Consider the following 25,302-nt stretch of genomic DNA (forward strand, 5'->3'; position numbering starts at 1 on the left):
TATCAATAAGAGGACAAATTATTTCTTATTCGGCTTATCTTAATAAACAAAATAGAAAACAATTTTCTAATTTGGAAACAGAAATAAAAATTTTAGAATCAAAATTAATAGAAAAATGGGAATATTCTATACAACAAGAATTATTAAAACTTAAAGTAAAATACAATGAATTCTCATCAAAGATGATAAGAAAAGATTTATTCTCCCAGCAGGCATTGTATTATGGAAACTCAAATAAGTCGGGAAGAATATTGGCAAATTATCTCAAAGCGAAAAAAAAAGAAATCAAAAATAATTGCTATAAAAGATGAAAAAGGTGACACATTAACACAAATTGAACCTATCTTAAAACAATTTCTAAAATTTTATAAATCTCTTTATACTTCCGAGACTTATTTAAATAAAGAAAAAGATGGTTTAGAATTTCTGAAAATGTTAGAGGGTCCAAAAGTTCCTGAACATATAAAACGAAGTATGGAAGAGCCAATATCATTAAAAGAATTAGAAACAGCTTTGAAATCCCATAGAGTTGGATCCGCTCCAGGTGGTGATGGATATACAGTGGAATTTTATAAAACATTTCAAAATTGGGGCGTGGCTTGGAGCGCGCACGATATGGCAGCCTAACTACAGCGCTCCCGTATCCAGGCAACAAACGGAACAAAATTAAAACTTCTACTTTTTCAAATCGCTAAAAAAAATACACTAAACAACGTCGGAGATGGCGAATATAAAGCAGGGGAAAGCTGAAAAACCTTCAACATCGGGAATATCAGCAAAAAGAACAAAAGTCACTCCCCTGTCACCATCGAGTGTGCCGTTCCCGATGGAGACTGAAGAAATCACTGAAAAGGCTGATATAATGACTGAACTGTTTAAAATAAAACTTATGCTGACTGAAAACTCCAATAAAATATCTGAAGTAAAAGAAGAGCTTCTTAACATGAAACAAGAAATCCAAACTGAGAGACTGAGAATGACAGTGCTGGAAGAAAAAGTGGAGAGGTTTGAATCTTTCACACAGGAATATGACAAAGATAAAAAAGAAATAGCAGCTTTAAAAAATCAAATGGTGGACATGGAAAACCGAGGAAAAAGAAAGAACATAAGAATTTTGGGGCTGGCTGAAAATATTGAAGGAGGAGATCCTGTACAATTCCTAGAAAATCTGTTACCTAAACTGCTTCAGCTCAACTCAAAATGGCCGTTAGAAATTGAAAGAGCCCACAGAATCCCCACAAGAAAGCCAGTAAACCAAGCTGCTCCAAGACCTTTGATATTCAAGGTATTACGGTATCAACAAGCTCAAGAAATATTAAAAATGGCAAAAGCAAATAAAAACTTGAATTATAAAGGATCAAAACTGATTTTAGTACCGGATTTTGCTAAATATACTGCTAACATAAGAAAACAATTCCTCACATACAGACAGCAGCTGAAAGAAAAGGGATACATATATGGAATATATTATCCATCCACTATGAGAGTATCCAGTGGAAATAAATCCATATATTTTCAAGACCCGGCAAAACTGAAAGAATTTCTGACACAAAAAGATCCTAAGTTTATATAAATAACAGAACAATTCAGCTGAAGAAAGAAGAAAGAAGAAAGAAGATGAAAAAAAAGGGAAAATAAAGAAGATTATTAAAAGAAATGTTATCAACTGGAAATATAATTTATTGAAATAATGGATGCAATAATATAACAATATTTAAAAATTAGCATCCACAATCATTAATATCATTAATTATTATTAATATTATTAAAAAAAAAAAAAATATATATATATTATTATTATCAAAATATAAATAAATTAATTATTTAAAAAAATATATATAAAATACAAGTTTTAATCAAAATAGATAATATATTCTATTATATAGCATATTAAATTATTATGATAAAGGATCAATGAAATGATTTACAATGAAAATATCATTAAAATATTGAAAGGAAAAATTTATAATTGTTATATTGAGAATAAGATTTAAAAATGAAATATATTAATTATTATAAAAACAATATTTTAACACTGTATAAGAAAATTATAATTTTATGAAATATATACAAGAAAATAATTGATTATTGACAGAAATAATTAATAAAATAGATGTCTAATATAAAATTTTTATTTGATTTAATTATTCAGTCATATTAACTTATTATGAAAAATAAGAAAATAATGTAATGGAATGATAGATAATTAATAAAAGATGAATTTATTATAAAACTTATTTACTGACATAAAATGTATATATTAATCAATTATTCATTCAAATTAATTCAGTATGAAGATGATCTATGAAAACGATTGAAATGCATTATAATTAATATCAATATTATATATTTAAATAATACTGGATATATTTAAGTTATATGACGATATAGATATAGATATATATAGAGAATAAGAGCTATATTTGAAATATGTTTATTTATTAGAAATATTATATTACAAGTATGCATGATATTGAATTTAATTTTATAATTCAAATATATTTAATTCTCAGTAAATTTATAAAATTTTATAGATTAAATGAATATAATTTTTAATAATATAAGGGTGGAAGTATATAGAATGTATTGAATTCAGAAATATATTTTAAATAATATAATGTATTATTAGTTGCCTGGAGATGGAGATGTAGGTTTTGCATGACCAATGCGTGTTCCAAATCAGAATAAGATAATGGGTGGGAGGGGAGGGAAAATAATGGGTGGGTTAGGGGATAAATTTTCAATGAATGTGCTAGGAGCTAATCATGTAAACAATCATAGAATATTGATTAAGTATAATTATTAATCAGATGGATCTAAAAATGTATTCGCTGAATGTCAATGGTTTAAATCATCCTATTAAGAAGAAGAAATTGTTATCGTTCCTTAAAAATCAAAATGCGGATATTTATTTTATTCAAGAAACTCATCTTTCGGAAATTGAATCAAAAAAATTATCTGGAGGTTTTATTTCTAAATGTTTATTTGCACCGGCTTTAAAGAAAAAGGCTGGAGTGGCTGTTCTAATAAATAAAAAATGTAACGCAGATTTTAAACTAATTAATTATGATCCCTTAGGAAGATGGGTGCATGTCGAAATGGTTCTGGGAAATACTACCCTGAATTTATTCAATTTATATGCTCCTAATACGAATCAAATGGAGTTTTTTAAACAAATTCAACAATTGCTCTTACCACTGGCTACATCTAATTTAATAGTAGCAGGGGATTTCAATGCTGTAATGGATCCGATATTGGATAAAAAACCAAGTAAAGTTATGAAATCATTAGGCTTAGATAATTTGATACTATCTTGTGATTTAGTAGATATATGGCGAATTCTTCATTTTAATGATCAGGAATTTTCTTTTTGTTCTCAGGTCCATAAATCCTTTTCACGAATTGATTATATATTTGTTTCTAATAATATAGCGCAGCGTGTCTTAAAAGCAGTAATTGATCCCATTATAATTTCAGATCATGCTGGTGTGTGGATTAATCTTCAAAATTATGATGCTGAAAACTCTGATTTAATTTGGAGATTTAATAATGATTTATTAGCGGATTCAAAATTTCTTGAAGATTTCAAAATAAAAATGCAAGAATTCTTTCAATTTAATGAATCAGATGATATTAATGCTGAGATCTTATGGGATGCTTTTAAAGCAACTATGAGAGGAAATATTATTTCATATTCAACATTTATTAACAAACAAAAAAAAAAACAATTTATTGAGATGGGAAAGCAAATTAAATTATTAGAAAATAAATTAATTGAGAAATGGGAAAATAATACATTACAAGAATTATTAAAATTAAAAGTTAAATACAATGAAATTTCTTCTCAAATTGTGAGGAAAGACATTTTCAACAAACAAGTACAATATTATGGAAATTCAAATAAAGCTGGTAAATTATTAGCAAACTTTCTAAAAGCAAAGAAAAGAAAATCTAAGATTATTGCAATTAAAGATACAAAAGGTAACACACATACCAACACAAAAGATATTATAACACAATTTCTTGATTTTTATAAAGAATTATATACTTCCAATTCTTATAAAAATAAAGAACAAGACGGATTAACTTTTTTAAATTCATATATTGGACCAAATATTCCAGATCATATAAAAGGAAGTTTAGAAGAACCTATATCTTTAAAAGAATTAGAAACAGCATTGAAGTCTCTTAGAGTTGGATCCGCTCCAGGTGGAGATGGGTATACTGTTGAATTTTATAAATTTTTTCAAAATATCATATTACCACATCTGTTAAATTTATATCAATATCAAATAAAGAATGGAAAAATTTCTGGTACTATGGCAGAATCAATAATTATAGTCTTACCAAAACCAAACAAAGATCCTACTCTGGTTTCAAATTACAGGCCTATTTCATTATTGAATGTGGATAACAAATTAATGGCTAAAGTATTAGCATTAAGATTGGCAAAAGCTCTCCCTTTCATTATTGATGTACATCAAACAGGATTTATTGCTAAAAGACATTCATCAAATAATACTAGATTAGCATTCCACTCATTAAATTTAGCAAAAAATATAAATGATCCAGCTTTTTTAATATCTTTAGATGCAGAAAAAGCTTTTGACAGAGTGGAATGGAATTTTATATACCAAGCTTTACAATGGTTTGGTATAGGATCCGGTTTTATTGAAATGATTCAGACATTGTATAGCTCTCCTGGAGCAAGATTATATATTAATAATAATTTATCAAATAGATTTAACTTGCACAGGGGAGTTAGACAAGGATGCCCTCTGTCTCCTTTACTTTTTGATATTGTCCTAGAACCTTTATTAATTGCAATAAACAAAACTAAGGAGATAGAGGGAATATCATTTAACAATTTTGAATTTAAAATATCTGCATATGCAGATGATATATTATTATATTTAAGAAAACCGGAAACTACTATTCCATGTATACTTAATTTAATAGAAACATATGGTACTTTTTCTGGATATAAAATTAATTGGAACAAATCTGAAATTCTCCCAATAAATGTTCATTGTACCAAAAGATTATTTGACCCATATTCATTTATTTGGAAAGATGATGGTATAAAATACTTAGGAATTATGATCAAAAATACAATTGAAGACACAGTCAAAGAGAATGAAAAACTTTTATTGAAAAAAATAACAGAAATGTGTGAGCAATGGAATCCATTACATCTTTCTTGGTGGGGAAGAATTCAAACAATTAAAATGATGATATTGCCTGTGGTTTGTTACCAAATGAGTATGATTCCAATATTTTTTCAGGGGTCATTTTATAAAAAACTTAACAATATTCTTACAAAATTTGTTTGGTGTGGGAAAAGATCAAGAATCGCTTTAGTATCATTACAAAGACCAATTAAGGAAGGGGGGGTAAATTTTCCAAATTTTTATAGGTATCATCAAGCCTATATCTTAAGACAGGGTATGTATTGGATCCTCCCAGAGCTTCTAGAAAATGTACCAGATTGGCTATATTTAGAATGGCGGCTCCTGTTCCCTTTATATCCAGAACAGTTAATAACTATAACAATGCCTAAAAGATACAAAGACCACAGAATTTTATTTGACACTTGGAAAACATTGAGATATATTAGTAATCTATCACCTGAACCTATTGCTAAATCTCTAAATCAATCAATATGGATAAACTCCAGGATCAGAATTGGCGGATTTAAAATCGTCTGGAAACAATGGATAAATGCAGGAATAAGAACATTGAATGATATCATATCAGAAGGTTCACTGCTTAGTTTTTCACAATTGCAAAATAAATTTGGATTAAATAAATCACAATATTTTAAATGGATGCAATTGAAGCAGGCCATTCAGGTAGGGTTCCCTGAATGGAAAAATCTAAATAATCAATATAGTTTACAGGTTCTATGTTTCCAGACGGATTTGTTGGGTCACCAAGCCGCAAAATGGTACAAATTGATATATGGATTTTTAAATAAAAAAAAGAAAACAGGTCTTAGGGATATTTGGAGTATTGAGATAGGTCAGACAATTTCTGAATCTCAATGGCCACGATTTTGGTCCTGGAGATTAAGATCTACAAGGTCAGCATCTATGAATCAAACATGGTTATTTTTATTACATAGAGTATTCTGGACCCCAACGCGCCTGCAAAAAATAGATAGTACTAGATCTAATAGATGCTGGCATTGTAAATTGGAAATAGGGACGTTAGATCATTTAATCTTTTTTTGTCCCTTTGTAAACGCATTTTGGAATTTAATTTGGCCCCAAATTAATAAGTTACTAGAGAATCACGTAGGACTCTCGTATGACACCATATTATTTGGTACTGCAATGAGAACTAAGAGTCCGATTTCAGCAAACAATAATAAGCTATTACTAATACTAACAGGAGTCGCCATGCAACAAATTACTCAAAATTGGAAAGATTACACCAAATTAAATTATACGTTCTGGTGGAATTCTGTTTGTCATATTTATAAAATGGAAAAAATAATAGCGTTACAACAGGGAAATCATCTTAATTTTAATAAAATTTGGCAACCATTGACAAAATATTCTAATGATTAGTTCTTAGCACAATGATAAATAATTATATATGAATGGGGTGGGATTTGACTAATTAATGGAAATATACTATATAAAAAGGGGATGGGAATTATATTTTATATGCTAATGTATAATCTTTATCATATCATATTTTAAATACGATGTATTATTAATGATAATATTTTAAATATGTAAAAAAACTTTATTGTATATTATATTACTCAAATATTGTAAGAATGGAAAACTTATAAATAAAAATTTAAAAAAAAAAAACATTTCAAAATTTATTATTACCCTATTTATTAAATCTTTTTCAATATCAACTTAATAAAGGAAGTATAAATGGCACTATAGCAGAATCTTTAATTATTGTTTTACCAAAGCCAAATAAAGATTCCACATTGGTTTCAAACTATAGGCCAATATCTTTAATAAATGTAGATGGAAAAATATTAGCAAAAATACTTGCATTAAGATTGGCTAATGCTCTTCCCCATATTATAGGTATGCCTCAAACAGGATTCGTTGCTCAAAGACATTCATCTCATAATACCAGATTAGCATTCCATATGTTATACTTAACAAAGAAAATGAATGAGCCTACTTTTGCTGTTTCTTTAGATGCAGAAAAGGCCTTTGATAGAATAGAATGGACATTTATGTATCAGGCTATGGAATGGTTTGGTATAAGTCCTGGATTCATACAAATGATACAAACATTATATAGCTCCCCCTCTGCTAGATTATATATAAATAATACATTTTCAGAAAAATTTAATCTACAGAGAGGAGTTAGACAAGGATGTCCCTTGTCTCCTTTACTGTTTGATATAGTTTTAGAACCCTTAATATTAGCAATCCAACAAGTAAAGGAAATACAAGGTATACCTCATTCAGATAGAGAATACAAAATATCAGCTTATGCTGATGATTTATTATTATATTTGAGGAATCCAGAATCCACCATTCCACAATTGCTTGAACTAATTGATAAATTCGGAAAGTTTTCAGGATATAAGATAAATTGGAATAAATCAGAAATACTTCCATTAAATGTACACTGTACAAAAGGTTTATTTAATACATTCTCTTTTGTTTGGAAGGAGGATACTATTAAATATCTTGGAATTTGGATTTCAAAAGATTTAGAAGACACAATGAAAATTAATGAAAAATATTTATTACAAAAAGTGACAGAGATGTGTAAACAATGGAATTCTTTACATTTATCTTGGTGGGGAAGAGTACAAACAGTTAAAATGATGATCTTACCTGTAGTTTGTTACCAAATGGGAATGATACCAGTTTTCTTTCAAGATTCTTTTTATACAAAGTTAAATAAGGTATTGACAAAATTTATTTGGCTTGGGAAAAATCCCAGAATTGCTTTAGTGACATTACAAAGACCAATTGCGGAGGGAGGGGTAAATTTTCCCAACTTCTATAGGTATCATCAAGCCTATATTTTACATCAAGGTATGTATTGGATCCTCCCAGAGCCCACTGATAATATTCCAGATTGGTTCTGGCTTGAATGGAGACTCATGTTTCCTTTACGTCTCAGTCATGTAGTTAGTATCAAAATGCCAAGGCTATACAAAGAACATAAAATATTCATGGATACATGGAAAACTTTAAGATATATAAGTAATCTAACTCCTATTCCAATTAGTAAATCAACAACTCAAACAATTTGGTTAAACCACAAGATCAAAATAGGCGGTTTCAAAATAATCTGGAAAAACTGGATGACAGCAGGTATTCGTATTTTAGATGATATAATAAAAAATGGAAAGTTGCTGGAGTTTTCACAATTGCAACATAAATTTGATCTTAAAAAAACACAATATTTTAAATGGTTGCAATTGAAGCAATCCATTCAGGTAGGGTTCCCTGAATGGAAAAATCTTACTAATTATCACAGTTTGGAATTCCTGTGTTTCCAGATTAATTCAACAGGTCATGAAGCTGCACAGTGGTATAAATTAATATCCGAATATATAAATAAAAAACCAAAAAATGGTCTTAGAGACATTTGGAGCATTGAGATAAAGCACCAAATTAGTGCATCTCAATGGCCACGACTTTGGTCTTGGAGGCTAAAATGTACGGTATCAGCATCTATGAGACAAACTTGGTTTTTTTCTTTTACATAGAGCTTTCTGGACCCCTGTTCGATTACAAAAAATAGATAGCTCTAGGTCAAATAGATGCTGGCACTGTCATGTTGAAATTGGGACATTAGATCATCTTTTATTCTATTGTCCATTCATCTTAACATTCTGGAAATCAATCTGGCCCCAAATAAATAGGATGTTAGAAAATCCGGTAGCCTTGACATATGATACCATATTATTTGGAACAACTATGAGAGCAAAAAGTCAAATATCATCAAGTAATAACAAACTTCTTTTTATTTTAACTGGAATAGCAATACAACAAATCACATTCAATTGGAAAAAACATGACAGATTAAATTATACATTCTGGTGGAATTCTGTATGTCATATATACAAAATGGAGCTCACTATAGCAACACAAAAAGGACATGTAGATAAATTTCAAAAAATATGGAGACCATTAACTGAATATTGTAAAGAATGATTAATTTTCCCATGTATAGAATTTGATTAGAAGAAAAAGAGATCATATCTCTAAATATTATATAATATATTAATACTAGATTTATAATATGAAATATGGATAAAATAACATTTAAAAATTTTATTCATGTATTACTGAATAGAAGGGAGGGGGGAGGGGATGGGATATTATTATATTAACTAAGAATTATATAAATTTAGTTTTCTGAAATATTAGTATGAATTTATATTGTTGATGTAACATATGAAAATGAATAAAGATTTCTCATTCAATATTGATAGGGAGGGAGAGGGAGGGGAGATTATTATATTCAATAATAATTATATTAATTTAGATTTCTTACATAATATAACTTTATAAAATATTGATTTTCTAAAGAAATTTTAAATTTGATATTAATCTGTAAGTTAATCAAGTGTGATTATTCAAGTTTATAATGAATTTATTTGAAACACTTGTTATAACATAAGAAAATGAATAAAGATTTATAAAACAAAAAAAAAGAATAAAGGGGAAGGGACTCTAGAAAAAAAAAAAAAAAAAAAACCTTCCGCTAAGCTTAACAGTATATTGTAATTCTTGTGCACTCGACAAATAATAGTGTGAGACATAAGAGCCACCTTTGATGCAGAAGGAAACTTCTTTTGGTGGCTGGCCTCTAGCCAAAGAACAAATTGCTTCTGTTCTTCATCTTTTGTCAAAGTATCATATTTTTCAATGAAGCATATCTATCATTCCACTGCATCATTAACAACAGTCAGTTTGGATACCTGATTCCAAAATTCCTTGAAAATTGGATCGTTGATCCACTCTAGGGGATGTTTCTTCAGGAATATTTTTGCTTATGTTGATCCTTCTTCAATCAAGAGATCAAAAAATGACTATGTTCTCTGTTACAAACCTTTCAAAGGTCACAGGTTCTGTTTCAATTGTATGCATGAGATGTCATGGAATGTCTGGCAATGGTGGACATTATAAGTTTTGCACCATTCTTAGCTTACTTTCTGGTGTGATTCTATCTTCAGAAAAAGAAGTGCTGCTAGATCAGTGGTCTCAAACTCACGGCCCAGGGGCCACATGCGGCCCACCAAGTACTATTTTGAGGCCCTCGAAACAGTTTCTTGATCATATATCTCTTAAGTTATAAATTACAATATTATTATTAAGACTTAGCCAAAAGGAAAGATTTATAAACTATAAAGAGTTTTACCTCATGCAAAATTGTCATTTCTTTAATAAGAAATTAACTATTTTTTCTGAGGCCCTCCAAATACCTACAAATCCAAAATGTGGCCCTGCAAAGGATTTGCGTTTGATACCACTGTGCTAGATGCTTGGATATCTGGAAATGGCTGTGAGTGCCTTGTTTGCAACAGTTTTATTCGGATATGTGCTGAGAGTAGACAACAGTTCAAACTCATTGTATGGAACCCTAATTCCCATTGGTACTTCATTCCATGCCATACAAACGAATTGGAACGAGCTCCCGGAGCAGGTGATCGTAGCCAGCAGCATACAAGATTTTAAGAATAAATGGGATGCCCACGTCGGATCCCTACGAGGGTAGCATAGAAGAGGGCAGCTTGGGGACGATTGATAGAGTGTAGATTGGGGAGGGTTGTTGGAGTGGGCAGACTTGATGGGCTATGGCCCTTTTCTGCCATCATTTTCTATGTTTCTATGTTTCTAATCACATATACAACACACAAGCAAGCAGTGCATTCCGAGGTAACCTCTAAAAATTGTCTAATCAAGCTGAGATTTGTTACATGAGTAAGACTTACCAAGTGGACAAAAATATGCCTTATGGAGACAAGGTTTGAAAAGGTTGATATTTTTGCATACTACCTTGGACCACCTTAGTGACCACATTATGCTTTCTGGCTGCATCAGGGGTAGATACTAGTAAGGGATAAATACACATACCCCCTTACAAGCAAAATCTTTTATACACATAATTCAGGCAGCATTAAGAGAAGACAAGTGCTGCCTAAATTGTGTGTATAAAAGATATTGTTTTTAATGGGGAGAAATGTGTATTCATCCTACTAGCATCTACCAGCTTCTGATCCTCCCTCCCTCCCATCCCTTGTGCAGCAGGACTCTTGCCCAGTTACCCTCCCATCCCTTGTGCAGCAGAACCCTTGAGCGAGCCCCCCCCAGCACCCAAGCAGCCGAACCCCAATCCTTCCCTCCCTTCCATCCGAACCCCGCTGACCGTGAGCGAGCCCTACATACCTCCCTAAGCAGCGTCAGGCTGGCAGCACTCTAGACTGGCTGCTTTGGCCTTGTCCGCCCATGAATTTACTCTGCAGTAACGCGGCAGAGTGAATTCATGGGCGGACAAGGCCGAAGCCGCCTGTTTAGAGTGCTGCTGGCCCGACACTGCTTAGGGAGGTATGTACTAGGGCTCACTCGTGGTTGGCGGGTTTAGATGGGAGGGAGGGAAGGATGGGGGTTTGGGGGCAGGGGTGGGTTCTCAGGGAGGGGTGGTGCTCGCTCAAGGGTTCTGCTGCACAAGAGATGGGAACTGCCGGGAGTAGGGCTTATTTTTGGGGTAGAGCTTATATTAAGACTTACCCTGAAAACTGCTAGGACTTATTTTTGGGGTAGGTCTTATTTTTGGGGAAACAAGGTATTGGTCTGCTCTGTGTTCTCCATCTGTACAAGTGTCCGCAGATCATCACGTTCTGTGTGTATTCTGCTTGTATATATATCCACTTCCAATATCAGTATAAGGGAGCAAAATAGTTGTAACAAGTTTGACTCTCTTTCCCATTGGACTACTGCACCAGTTTGGTACAACTCCTATCATTGAACTCAGATATGCCCTAAGAAAAATTCCTAAAATACAGCCAAGTAAGTTCTGCAAAGGTTTCTCTGAGTGCAGATATGGAACTTTCTTTCCTATGTAGGCTCTGTAAGAAAGACAAGAACAGGGATTAATGTTTCTTCAAAGAAAAAAGTCACCATATTTAAGTGGGTTATATAGTCCTGGTTTAGAACTTTTAAGATCAATAAACTGTGCATGTGCAATGGTTCCCATATCTGCAGCATTATACAGGGCTAACTGTGGTCTGTTTTCCACAGGCACCCAGAATATTGCCCCAGGTATTAAATAAGTATAAGTAAACCACTTTGATTGTAGCCACAGAAGAGTGATATATCAAATCCTATCACCTTCCCCTTTTGCTGCATGTCTATGGTGAGATAACTTTTAGATGGACTTCAAAATGTGTTCCAACAACGGTTGTTGGGTCAGGACCAACTGCTTCTGCTGCTTCGGGGGCAGGAGGGAGGGGAGGTTGTCAGGTCAGGACTGGCTGCTTCGGGGGCTGGATGGGGAAATAGGGGTTGTCAGATCAGGACCGACTGCCACTGCTGCTTCGGGGGCTGAAGGGAAGACATTTTTTTTTTTTTTTTTTTGCCGGCTAGTTGAGAGTGCCAGTTGGTTGAGTATCAGTAAATTGGGATTTTATAGTACCTCTAAAAGGGAAACTGCTATAAAAATGTGCTACTCAGTCTATTATATGAATAATGCAAACGTGAAAGAACAAAGTGAGATGGTCAGAAGCCTCTGCCTGTTTAATATGATGAATCAGACAAAGTTTTATTTTCTTACCATTTTTTAGTTTAAATACAAAGAATTACAATAGTTGAGTTGTAATAATATTAACATTTGTACTACCAATGCAAAGTGATGTTCAAAAAAATAAGATTTTGTCAACTGTCTCATTACAAACACAGTAACATGGTTTTCTTCCATAAATTTGCAATTTAATCCTTGTATGTCAAGGATACGTCTAATATAACCCTAAATACTTTAGTTGTTTTTTCAGCTTTAAGAGACACTCCAGATTCCAATGTGATCGATGTAGGGCCCAAAGACAACTGATTATTAAACCATAAAACTTTTGTCTTGTTTGTATTTAATTTCAGTTTGCATGACAGAGACCATCTTTCAGGTTTTCCAATATAATCCCTGATCTTAATATTGACATTTGCAATATCCCTATCCACTGGAATTAACCAAAAAAAATATCAGCATAAGAGAGTAAAAGATCTTCACCTGACAGAACCAATGTCTGCACAGAACTCATAAAAATATTAAAAAGTATAGGTAGTCGTCGACTTACAACCGCAATCGATTCCGACTGATAGGTCGTAAGTTGATTCAGTCATATGTTAATACAGAACTTTACTTTTTACCCCTCCCGCGTACCTTTTCCCTGGTGGTCCAGCGGTATATCCTGCCTGAACCCTCCCTGCCAATGTCAGCTGTCAGAAGCCAGCAGCACACCCGGGCCAGCAGTACTGCAAGAACCACAAGTCCCTTGAGAACTGATGACAGTGTTTCAGTGAGCGGCGCAGGGCGGGAGTTCTAAAAGCTCGCTCCTACGCGTGCCGGCCCGGGTGCACTGCTGGCTTCTGACAGCTGGCATTGGCAGGAGGGGCTCAGGCAGGATACACCACTGGACCACCAGGGAAAAGATACGCGGGGAGGGGTAAAAAAATACTGTACAGTACTGTAGTTAGTATGGGCTGGGGAAACAAATAGTAAAGTCGAACTATCGCAAGTCGCATAGGTTGTAAGTCGACAAATACCTGTAGAGGAGAAATAGAAAACCCCTGTGCAACTCCACAAAAGGATTCCAACTTTTAGAGAAAACTTCATCCTTGATTGCACAATAGCTCCAATTTGTAAAAAAGTCCTTGAACCATTTTATAACTGATTCATACAAACCCAAATTACTTCTGCATACTTATTAATAGTGAATGATCTACTGAATCAAGCGTTGCACTAATATCAGATTGTAATAATATAGATTGGTGACCCAAACTCAACCAGTATTTCACTCTTGATGTTAATGTCAACAATAAGAATTCAGTGCTTTATTTAGGTCGAAACCCAAATTGAGCTGGATGTAAGCAAGAGAATTGTTCTATGTATTCTAATGTTTATTTACCAGTGACTCCATCCATCTTCTGCTTCCATCTCAAATTTATCTTTCCATCTCTTCTCCTCTCCTCCATCTATCTTTTTCCTCTTCTTTCCCCTCCCCTCTGTCCATGTGCATCATCTCTTGCCTCTCTTCTCTCCCACTTCCCTCCATCCATGTGCACCATCTCTTCTCTCTCACTTCCCTCCATCCATGTTCCACCATCTCCTCCATCTAAGTGCTCCCATTCCTCTGCTCTCTGCCCCTTCCATTCAGCATGTCTCCCTTCTTCCTTCCCCCTCCCATTCCATCCCCCTTCAGTTCCATCGAATGACCTTCCCACCCGGTTCCAAAGCCTCCTGTCACCAAAACTACAAGGAGATCACTGGCATGGCAGCAATTCTCTAGTACAGGGGTGCTCACACTTTTTTGGCTTGTGAGCTACTTTTAAAATGACCAAGTCAAAATGATCTACCAACAATAATATTTTAAAAAACACAAAGCACACTGTACACAGAGAAAATGTTAATTATAATTTATATTTGGGTTTATTTTTTCAGAGAGGTCGAGGCAGATGACTTTAAAATATGCAATGTCACCTCAGTAACAATTTTGAAAAATAGACAAATATATCCCCTCCCCTTTTACTAAATTGTGATAGCATTTTTTTAGCGCAGGGAGCTGCGCTGAATGCCCCGTGCTGCTCCTGAAGCTCATAGGCTCCCTGCGCTAAAAAACGCTATTGCGGTTTAGTAAAAGGGGGCCAAAGTGCAAAATATAGACAGCAGATATAAATTCTCAAAAAGGACACATTTTGATAAATAAATTGAAAATAAAATCATTTTTCCTACCTTTGTTGTCTGGTGATTTCATGAGTCTCTGGTTGTACTTCCTTCTGACTGCATCCAATATTTCTTCCCTTCTTTCTGCCTTCTGCATGCTGCCTCTCCTCCAGACCTCATTCTGTTCCCTAACCAACATCTCTCTCTATCCCTCCATGAGTCCAACTTTTTCTTCCTATCTCCTTGCCTGCCCCCTGCCACCGACACATTCCATTCCCTCCCCCAACTTTTTCTTCCTCTCTCCCTTCCCCCTCCCCTTTCTTTCTCTCTCTCTCTCCCTGCCCACCTTCTTTCTTTCTGTCTGTCTGTCTTTCTTTCTCCCTGCCTGGGATAGGCTCCGCGATCGACTCGCATTGCCCTTGCGATCTACTGGTCGATCACGATCGACCTTTTGGGCACCCCTGCTCTAGTGTTTTCCGTGGCCACCTTTGCATGTTTCTTTTGCCAGGGTCTGCCAGTGCCAACCAGAAACAGGAAATTGCTGCAGAGGAGGCCACCAACAGCGCTGGAGAATTGCTGCTGCGCTAGCACTCTCCTTGTAGTTTTTGAGGTGATGGGGGCTTTGGAACCTGGTGGGGAGCTGCAAGTTGAACAATAGGTCCCTGTGGGCCACTGTTGGCTCAGGGGCCTTGCAATGAAGAGCACTGGTCTAGGGGGGAATCATATGGAACTATTTGATTTCTCAGTATCTAGCCACTGTTCAATGGACACAGTGCCCACAGTTTCTGGACTGGTCTGGTAAGGATGCTGAGAATCGGTATTCAAACTATTTTTTGAAAAGATGATCTTGTAGACAGTTTAAAGTTTAATGGAATGGAATGGAATATGATAGCAGATGTTTGAAAAATAATCTTTTAACACTTTATGTTGCTATAGATATTGGAACCTAAGATGTTTCGCTATGCTCACAAATTGGAGGTCCAGAGAACTGATGGGATCCTAAGTCAGCCATCTCCTTTGCCACATTTATATTCAGTCTCATATTATCAACTTTCAGAAGAATTGGCAAGAACATACCCTGAGCTTACACTTGCTATTTTTTCAGGTATAAGCAGATACCTCTGAGTATGTCTGTATTTGAGAGAGATATTTGAAATTAACTCATTAAGAGCCAATTCTTATCCATTAGAAATACAATGGAACCTTGGTTTACGAGCATAATTCGTTCCAGAAGCATGCTCGTAAACCAAATTGCTCGTATATCAAAGCAGGTTTCCCCCTAGGAAGTAAGGGAAACTGCTTTGATTGGTTCCACCTCCTCCCCCTCCCCCCGAGGCTACCGGCGCTGCTCCACTCTCCCCTCCCCTTGAGGAATCCGACGCTGTTCCAAACCCCTCCCCGCGATCTGGCTCCCCCCCCCCCCGCGAACCGGCATCTTCCCCCCACTCGCATTGCCCCCCCCTCCACCGCGATCCTACTTCCCCCCCCCTGAGCAGTCAATGACACTTCCTTTACCCGACTTGGCACCAGTGCCGGTGCCCGAAGATCCTACCTCTTCTGGCGCGGTCTGGGCTGGGCGGTGCATCGGAGATCCTCCTTCTTCTGATCTGGGCTGGGCTGGACTGGCTTTGAGCATTTGCGCAAGCTCAAAGCCTTCTGGTCACGCTCTCAATCAGGCCGCACCAGAAGAGGGAGGATCTTCGGGCACCGGCACTGGTGCCAAGTCAGGTAAAGGAAGTGTCATTGACTGCTCGGGGGGGGGGGGGAAGTAGGATCGCGATGGAGGGGGGCAACGCGAGCGGGGGGGGATGCCGGATCGCGGGGAGGGGGGCGCTCGTATAGCGAGGCAAGCACGGTTTACAAGGCACCAAGTTTGCGAATGTTTTGCTCGTCTTGCAAAACACTCGCAAATTGGTGCACTCGTAAACCGAGGTACCACTGTACTGGTATTGACTGATTCATGCTTTTGTGATTAAACTTTCCACATTTAAGCTGATTAACTTTTAAAAGTTGAAACATGGTCTGTCCTAATGGGTTAAATTGGAGCAGTATAAGCTAAAGTTAGTTTGCTGTCATTGATTTCAGCTTGAGCTGAGTGAACCACAGACAGGGCTAGATTTCCTATTATTTATAAGGAGGTATCTGTAGTGCACAGAGCACCTCTCCCCGTCAATATGATCATCTTACCCTCTCCCTTCCACAGATAGCAAAAGAAGGCATAGAGGATCTTGTACCTAGGAGTACATAAAATATAAATCTGGTGTTGTCCACAGCAGCAACATGCTTGATCATAAGGAGGGAGAAAAGGCAGTGGTGACTCAAGCTAGCCATTAATAGAATAATTTTATAACTCTCTGCAGTGGAATTCACTTCACAGACTTACAGTATTTTCAAGGTAAATGCAGTCACATACTTTCAACATGAAAATTGTCTGAGAGAAAGTACCCACATATATTTGCATCTATTCATTTATGCAGATACTTTCTCAAAATAAAAATATACACATACTTTTGAAAATGCAAAATATGGGAGTAATTTTATAAAACGTAGTCTAGGTTGTGAGTGAAAGGAGACATATATCTGTAGCCTATTATGTAAATTAGTATGAAATACTTGCCAAATTCAAACCGTAACTGTAGGAAATGTTGAAATAGTCAAAACTCAGTGTTGTCAACACATATACAAATCCTAAGAAATACTTGCCAAAATTCCTTTTCCAGGTTTTTTAGGACCCATCAGAGATGATATTCTCAAGGTAATGTCAAAGAAAATAATTTTTCACCAAATATTCTTCATTAGTCCATTTCATTTATTGCATAATATTAACTTCAATCTCTCGATGAATTTAGTATTTCAGTATATTTGGTCTTGGAGGATGAAGTGTACAGTATCAGCATCTACTTGGTTCTTTTTGTTACATAGAGCATTTTGGACCCCAGTTCGATTACAAAAGTTAGACAGCTCTAAGTCTGATAGATGCTGGCATTGTAAACTTGAAGCAGGGACTCTAGATCACTTATTATTCTATTGTCCCTTTATTATGGCCTCCTGGAAATCAATTTGGTCCCATTATATCCGGAACATCTTATAAGTATAACAATGCCCAAGAGATATAAAGATCACAGAATTTTATTAGATACATGGAAAACATTAAGATTTATTAGTAATATTACAACAGATCCAATAACTAAATCGTTAAATCAATCCATTTGGGTAAACTCCAGGATCAAAATTAGAGGTCTGCACGGGAACGGGGATCGCGGGGATCCCGCGGGTCCCGCGGGGATCCCGCGGGTTCCCCCCCTGGCCCACGGGACTCCCACGGGGACGCCCCCTGGCCCACGGGACTCCCACGGGGATGCCCCCCTGACCCACGGGACTCCCACGGGGACGCCCCCTTGCCCACGGGACTCCCACGGGGATGAAAACAACCTACCTAAATTCTGGCGATGCAAGCATGCAGCTTACATTACAAGTCTGGCGTCGCGTCGGGAAATAGCCATGTTGAGCAGTGAGCTCAGCACGTACACAGATGAAAGCCTTGCTTGCTGATTGGTCCGGCGGCCCCGCCCCACCGTGCCGCCGGACCAATCAGCAAGCAAGGCTTTCATCTGTGTACGTGCTGAGCTCACTGCTCAGCATGGCTATTTCCCGACGCGGGCATTAGGCTGTTTTTTTGTCATTTCGGGTGGGGGATGGCAGCGGCAGCAGCAGCCTGAAAAAGAAATCATCCTGGCCGGGTTCGGTGTCATGCTCCGGAGCTTCTACAGCCTTCCTATCTCCCTCTCCCTTCTACCTGCGGCTCTCTTCGGCAACGATCGACACAAGCTTCTGGCGTCGGGGCCTACCCTCTGCGAGTCCCGCTTGTTTCAACTTCCTTTTTCCACAAAGGTGGGACTCGTAGAGGGAAGGCCTCGATGTCGGCAGCTTGTCTTGATCACCGCTGCTGACGAGTTGCTTAAGAGAGCCGCGGAGCAGGGGGGTGTTGCCAGGTGCAGGTAGAAGGGAGAGGGCCAGATGCAGGACTCGTGGGTGAGGGAGGAGAAGAGAGAGGGGAGAGAAACAAAAGGAAATATTTCATACTGGGTTGGGCCGGAGTGGAGGGAGGGTGGAAAGATTCTGGCTACAGGGTGCATTAACAAAGGAAAAGGGGGGAAAGCTGAAAATGGAGATAGTGGCACAAAGAAGAGAAAGAGTAAGCAGGACCTACTGAATAAGGATAGAGATACAGAGGGGACATGAAGAGGAGGTGAAATAGAGACATAGAAGTAATGCTGAAAAAGTGTGTGTGTGGGGGGGGGGAGATAAAGACATTGAAAGGGCAAATGGTGAATATGGGGTAAAGACAAGGACAGAGACAAATGAAGATTCTGAAAAAGTGGTGAGATAGGGATATAGGTGAGATGGACACAAAGAAGGGTGATGCTGGAAAATAGGTGGAATGGTAATTCTGACAGACACAGAAGGGAAATGCTGGATCAAGGAGAGATGGGGCTCAGGCTGGATGGAATGAGGAGAAATGCCTTGTTGGCCCGGAACTTCCTCTCCTACGTCAGAATTGACGTCAGGGAGCGGAATGCTGGTCAGCGCGACGCTTCTGCAGGGAAAGCTTGGGACAGCGGTGGCTTGGGGACTATTCCCCGATGGCGGTGGCAGCAAACCGAGTGGCTTGGGGGAGGGCACGGAGAAAGAAAGAAAGGGGGCAGACAGAGAGACAGAAAGAAGGGGGAACAGGGAGACAGAAAGAAAAAGTTGGGGGAGAGAATGAGGTCTGGAGGAGAGGAAACATACAGGAGGCTGAAAGAAAGGAAGAAAGATTGGATGCACAGTCAGAAGAAGAAAGTGCAACCAGAGACTCATGAAATCACCAAACAGCAAAGATAGGAAAAATGATTTTATTTTCAATTTAGTGATCAAAATGTGTCTGTTTTGAGAATTTATATCTGCTGTCTATATTTTGCACTATGGCTCCCTTTTACTAAACCGCAATATTGTTTTTTAGCGCAGGGAGCCTATGAGCATTGAGAGCAGCGCGAGGCATTCAGCGTAACTCCCTGTGCTAAAACCTACTATTGTGGTTTAGTAAAAAGGGAGGGGGTGTATTTGTCTATTTTTGTATTTTGTTACCGAGGTGACATTGCATAGAGTCATCTGCCTTGGGAAATGTATATGGCAGATATCTTTGTTTTGTGTTCAAAAGAAAAGGAAATGCATTTCTGGTTTTATTTCTACAGTGTTGAAGTACTTGTTGGCCCTTGCTGTGACTGGTGGGGATCCCCAAGCACCGCCAGCAGAGGACCTCCTCTAGAGATGGTCAGAACTCCCCTCCACCAAGCGCAGCAGTCGCTGGCAGCATCCATGAGCCACTGAGGTGCCAGCATCTGTGACTCAGGGACGCTACTGCTGCCTGCCAAGCTTGGCAAAAGGGACCCCAGGCCAACTGCAAAGGAAGTCCTCAGCTGACAGTTTGTGGGTTCTCATCAGCTGAGTATTTATATTTTATATTTACATTAGAGGTTCTGGTAGAAACCCATTTACAAAGTATGTATTCTTCCCAATTAATATTTCCAAATTAATAGTCTCTTTGCTTATTTGTAAATGGGTCTCTACCAGAGCCTTTAATTCAGTAGCATAATTAAATAAAATAACTATTTCTGAAGTTTATAGGGAAGGATGGTGACGGAGGGGATTCCTCGCGGGGACGGGTGGGGACGGAGGGGATTCCTCGCGGGGACGGGTGGGGACGGAGGGGATTCCTCGCGGGGGACGGGTGGGGACGGAGGGATTCCTCGCGGGGACGGGTGGGGACGGAGGGATTCCTCACGGGGACGGGTGGGGATGGGTGGGATTTTGGCGGGGACGGGTGGGGACGGGTGGGATTTCTGTCCCCGCGCAACTCTCTAATCAAAATTGGTGGATTCAAAATAATATGGAAGCAATGGATAATTGCAGGTATACGGTCTTTAAATGATGTTATAGTAAATGGATCCATGCTTAGTTTTTCACAATTGCAACAGAAATTTGGATTGAACATAACACAATATTTTAAATGGATGCAATTGAAGCAAGCCATCCAGGAAGGGTTCCCTGAATGGAAGAATCTTAATACTCAATATAGTTTGCAAATCCTTTGCTTTCAGGCAGATTTTTTGGGACACCAAGCCGCAAAATGGTATAAATTATTATATGGATTTTTAAATAAAAAAAAAAAGAACAGGACTTAGGGACATTTGGAGTATTGAGATAGGACAGACAATTTCTGCAACTCAATGGCAAAAATTTTGGTCCTGGAGAATACATACTACAATGTCAGCATCTATGAGTCAAACATGGTTGTTTTTATTACATAGAGTTTTATGGGATCCGGAAGGTTCGCCCCCCACATTTCGCCCCCAGCAATTCGCCCCTCACATTTTGCCCCCCACATTTCGCCCCCAGACACATTTCGCCCCCACACATTTCGCCCCCGCACATTTCGCCCCCCGGATGTTTCGCCCCCACACATTTCGCCCCCGCACATTTCGCCCCTGAGTGTCAGACTATTCCTCTCGCAGGCGATTTCTTTGCCGACACGACGGCGCTCTCGATGAGGGAGAGGACGGTGGGGGCGGCCCGCCCGGAACTTGCGTGCGGGTCCGCCCGCCTTAGAGCGCTGCGCCTTCTTGCCGATCGGCTTTCTGCCCTCGGCGTTTTTTAAACTTGTTGCCGGCTCTCCCCGCGTGGAGCTGGTGCAGGAGGGGGGGTGCGGCTTGCAAGGAGTCGGGGCGTCGGCCGCGCCGGCTTTCAGGGCCGCCGACTCCCTCCTCCCTGGCCGCAGGTTGCTTTGCCGTTCGGGGTCGGCTAATCGTTGGGGGGGGCGGCACCTCTGCCCAGGCCGCGGGCCGCGTGTGAGCCAGCGGCTCGCGGCACCGAACAACTCTCTTCCTGGCAACTATATGAGCGGGGCGGGTCGCCCCACACGTGCGGGCTGGTCCGCCTCTGCCCAGGCCGCGGGCCGCGTGTGAGCCAGCGGCTCGCGGCACCGAACAACTCTCTTCCTGGCAACTATATGAGCGGGGCGGGTCGCCCCACACGTGCGGGCTGGTCCGCCTGCCCGGGAGCGTCGGATCGGATTCCTGCCCTTAGCCGGTAGTCTTCCCTCCTCTCATACCGCGGGCCGCGTTGGAGCCAGCGGCCCGCGGCGCAAAAACGCACCGTACCGGCGCTCCCCTCCTCCCGGCCGGGCCGCTTGGGGGCTCCTTCTCCCCCTCCGGCACCAATGGCCGACCGCACCAGACCGGCGCTTCCTTCCTCCCAGGCCGCGAGCCGCGTAGGAGCCAGCGGCCCGCGGCAAAAAACGCATTAGACCAGCGCTCCCTTCCTCCCAGGCCGCGAGCCGCGTTAGGGCCAGCAGCTCGCGGCGCAGAACGCGCGTGCCGGCGCTCCTCCTGTAGCGGCTGGCGGCGCCGACCGCAGCGGACCGGCGCTCCCCTACTGCCGGGCCGCGGGCCGCGTTGGGGTTGTCTGCTCGCGGTGGCGTTCGGGGTCGGCTGGTCGTTGGGGGGGGCCGCGCCTCTGCGCGGGCCGCGTTTGGGCTGGCGGCTCGCGGCGCCGAGCGACTCTCTTCGCGCTGGGGGGGCGGCGCCGGCGTTCGGGGGCGCATCAGCATACTCCCTGACTCCTTAAAAAAAAAAAACCGCTACAAATTCAAAGTGCACAGCTGGCGGCCCTGCAGCTCCGGACTTCCCCACACCTGCTCTCTCCCCCCCCCCCTGATCACTATTATTTTAAATGTTATGGCAGCCACGGCGCTGTATCCATCGGAGGAGACTTCTAACCTCGGCCTGCCCCGGAACTCTTCCTGCAACAGCAACTTCATGGCCGAGGTTAGAAGTCTCCTCCGATGGATACAGCGCCGTGGCTGCCATAACATTTAAAATAATAGTGATCGGGGGGGGGGGGGAGAGAGCAGGTGTGGGGAAGTCCGGAGCTGCAGGGCCGACATTAGAGGCAGTGAGAACAGCCAGCTGTGCACTTTGAATTTGTAGCCTGCCGTCGTGTCGGCAAAGAAATCGCCTGCGAGAGGAATAGTCTGACACTCAGGGGCGAAATGTGCGGGGGCGAAATGTGTGGGGGCGAAACATCCGGGGGGCGAAATGTGCGGGGGCGAAATGTGTGGGGGCGAAACATCCGGGGGGCGAAATGTGCGGGGGCGAAATTACATTACATTACATTACATTAGGGATTTCTATTCCGCCATTACCTTGCGGTTCAAGGCGGATTACAAAAGGTTAATTTAAAAAAGACAGTATTACAATGATTAGCTAGAGAGGTAAGTTGTAGATCTTAAGAGCATTTAGAGGTCGTGTTGTTATTGCTGTTTCAGGAATTTCTTGAAAAGTGTGGTTTTTATTTCTTTTCTGAACGTCCTATAGTCTGGGGTGGTCATCAGAAGGTTGGAGATCTGGTTGTCCAGTCTTGCGGCTTGAGTGGCTAGGAGGCCGTCGTGTAGTTTTGTTCTTTTTACTTCCTTGATTGGGGGGGGTATGAATGGGGAGGGGCGAATTGCTGGGGGCGAAATGTGGGGGGCGAAACTTCCGTGAACCGAGTTTTATGGACCCCTACTCGGTTACAAAAAATAGATAGTTCTAAATCTAATAGATGCTGGCATTGTAAGGTAGAAATTGGGACATTAGATCATTTAATCTATTTTTGTCCCTGTATAAATGCCTTTTGGAAAACAATTTGGCCCCAAATTAATATATTATTAGAAAATCATGTTGGACTTACATATGACACATTTTTATTTGGAACAGCAATGAGAACACAGAGCCCAATATCAGCAAACAATAATAAACTTTTATTGATATTAACAGAGGTCGCCATACAACAAATTACTCAAAACTGGAAAGATCATACAAAATTAAATTTCACTTTTTGGTGGAATTCTATTTGCCATATATATAAGATGGAAAAAGCAATAGCGTTACAACATGGTTATATTAAAAAATTTAATAAAATCTGGGGACCATTGGCTCTTTTTTCTAAAGATCAGATATCATAGCACAAGGATAGAACATATAATAGGGGTTAGGGTGGGTACAATATTATAATAACAGATGATTTATAATTTATTGCAAAAGGGGTCTTTATATATGTTTGTATTAAAATATATATTGTTGGATATTCAAGTGTATATTGAAAATTATATGTATTATATATTTATCACTTGATGTAAGAAATTTAAAATGAATAAAGAACTTTAAAAAAAAAAAAAATTTGGTCCCAAATTAATTGTTTGTTAGAAAATCATGTAGCATTAACATATGATACAATTCTCTTTGAGAACAAGGAGCCAGATTTCATCAAGTAATAATAAACTCTTATTGATAATGACAGGAGTCGCCATTCAACATATAACAAGTAATTGGAAAAATTATAGTAGATTAAATTATACCTTTTGGTGGAATTAATTTATAAAATGGAAAGCATAATTGCTATACAAAAAGGAATTATAATAAATTTATAAAGATCTGGGGGCCATTGACAGTCTACTGTAATGAATAGATGACATTTTCTATTGGAAGTATATTTGCAAATAGGGGGAGAGGGGGAGGATGGGTTGTCTAAATTATACGGAACGTTTTAACATATAAATAAGAGTATTTATATTTGTATATTTTTGATTAAATATGAATGGAATGGGTGGGTGGGTGGGTGGGAAGGGAATAAACTTATGTATCTGAATATATTAAGAAAATTCAAGTGATGTATTTAATCTTAAATGTTTTATTAATTGTACACTTGATGTAAGTTTAAAAAAATGAATAAAGAACTACAAATCAATATTTCAGTGATTCAGTAACTCTCACTTGTGCTATTTTTTCACATCAGATTATTAATGTCAAACCTTCTCACTTATTTTAGATCACATCGAGGGATTTATTCATTACCGACTCAAATTCATGTTTTGCCCAATAGCTGTTTCAAGGCCAAGTCCCCCTTCAATGTATATGAAGATGTATACATTGAAGGTGGAATTGATCTTGGAACAGCTATTGTACGAAACATGAATTTGTGTCGGCAATGAATACTACTACTAAGTATTACTTATATAGCGCTGAAAGGCGTACACAATAAATCCCCTGATGTGATTTAAGATAAGTGAAAAGGTTTGACTTTAATAATCTGGTGTGAAAAAATAGCACGAGTAAGCATTATTGAATTACTGAAATATTGAAATAACGAATTCGCTAGGAGATTGAAGTTAGTACTACACAATAAATGAAACAAAATAATGAAGAGTTTTTGGTGAAAAAGTATTCTCATTGACAATACTTTGAGAATCTCATCTCTGATTGGCCTATTTTATAAAAACAAGTAGATATAGTATCTGTGTTCCCAATCATTACTATAATATATCCTGACTTCCAATGATGTTGCAGT

General features: G+C 38.7%; 1 protein-coding gene across 8 annotated transcripts in view; it reads left to right on the top strand.

The window, feature by feature from the left end:
- Positions 1 to 25,302, top strand: part of FRYL (FRY like transcription coactivator) — a 768,252-nt gene that overhangs the window by 426,633 nt on the left and 316,317 nt on the right. For all 8 annotated transcript variants that reach the window (XM_033945802.1, XM_033945793.1, XM_033945809.1 and 5 more), the window contains one exon: positions 15,814 to 15,982. In XM_033945802.1, the coding sequence (XP_033801693.1) occupies positions 15,814 to 15,982 (169 nt within the window). The remainder of the gene's footprint in view (positions 1 to 15,813; positions 15,983 to 25,302) is intronic.

This window comes from Geotrypetes seraphini, chromosome 1 (assembly GCF_902459505.1).
Source record: "Geotrypetes seraphini chromosome 1, aGeoSer1.1, whole genome shotgun sequence".
In the NCBI taxonomy this organism is placed as follows: Eukaryota; Metazoa; Chordata; class Amphibia; order Gymnophiona; family Dermophiidae; genus Geotrypetes; species Geotrypetes seraphini.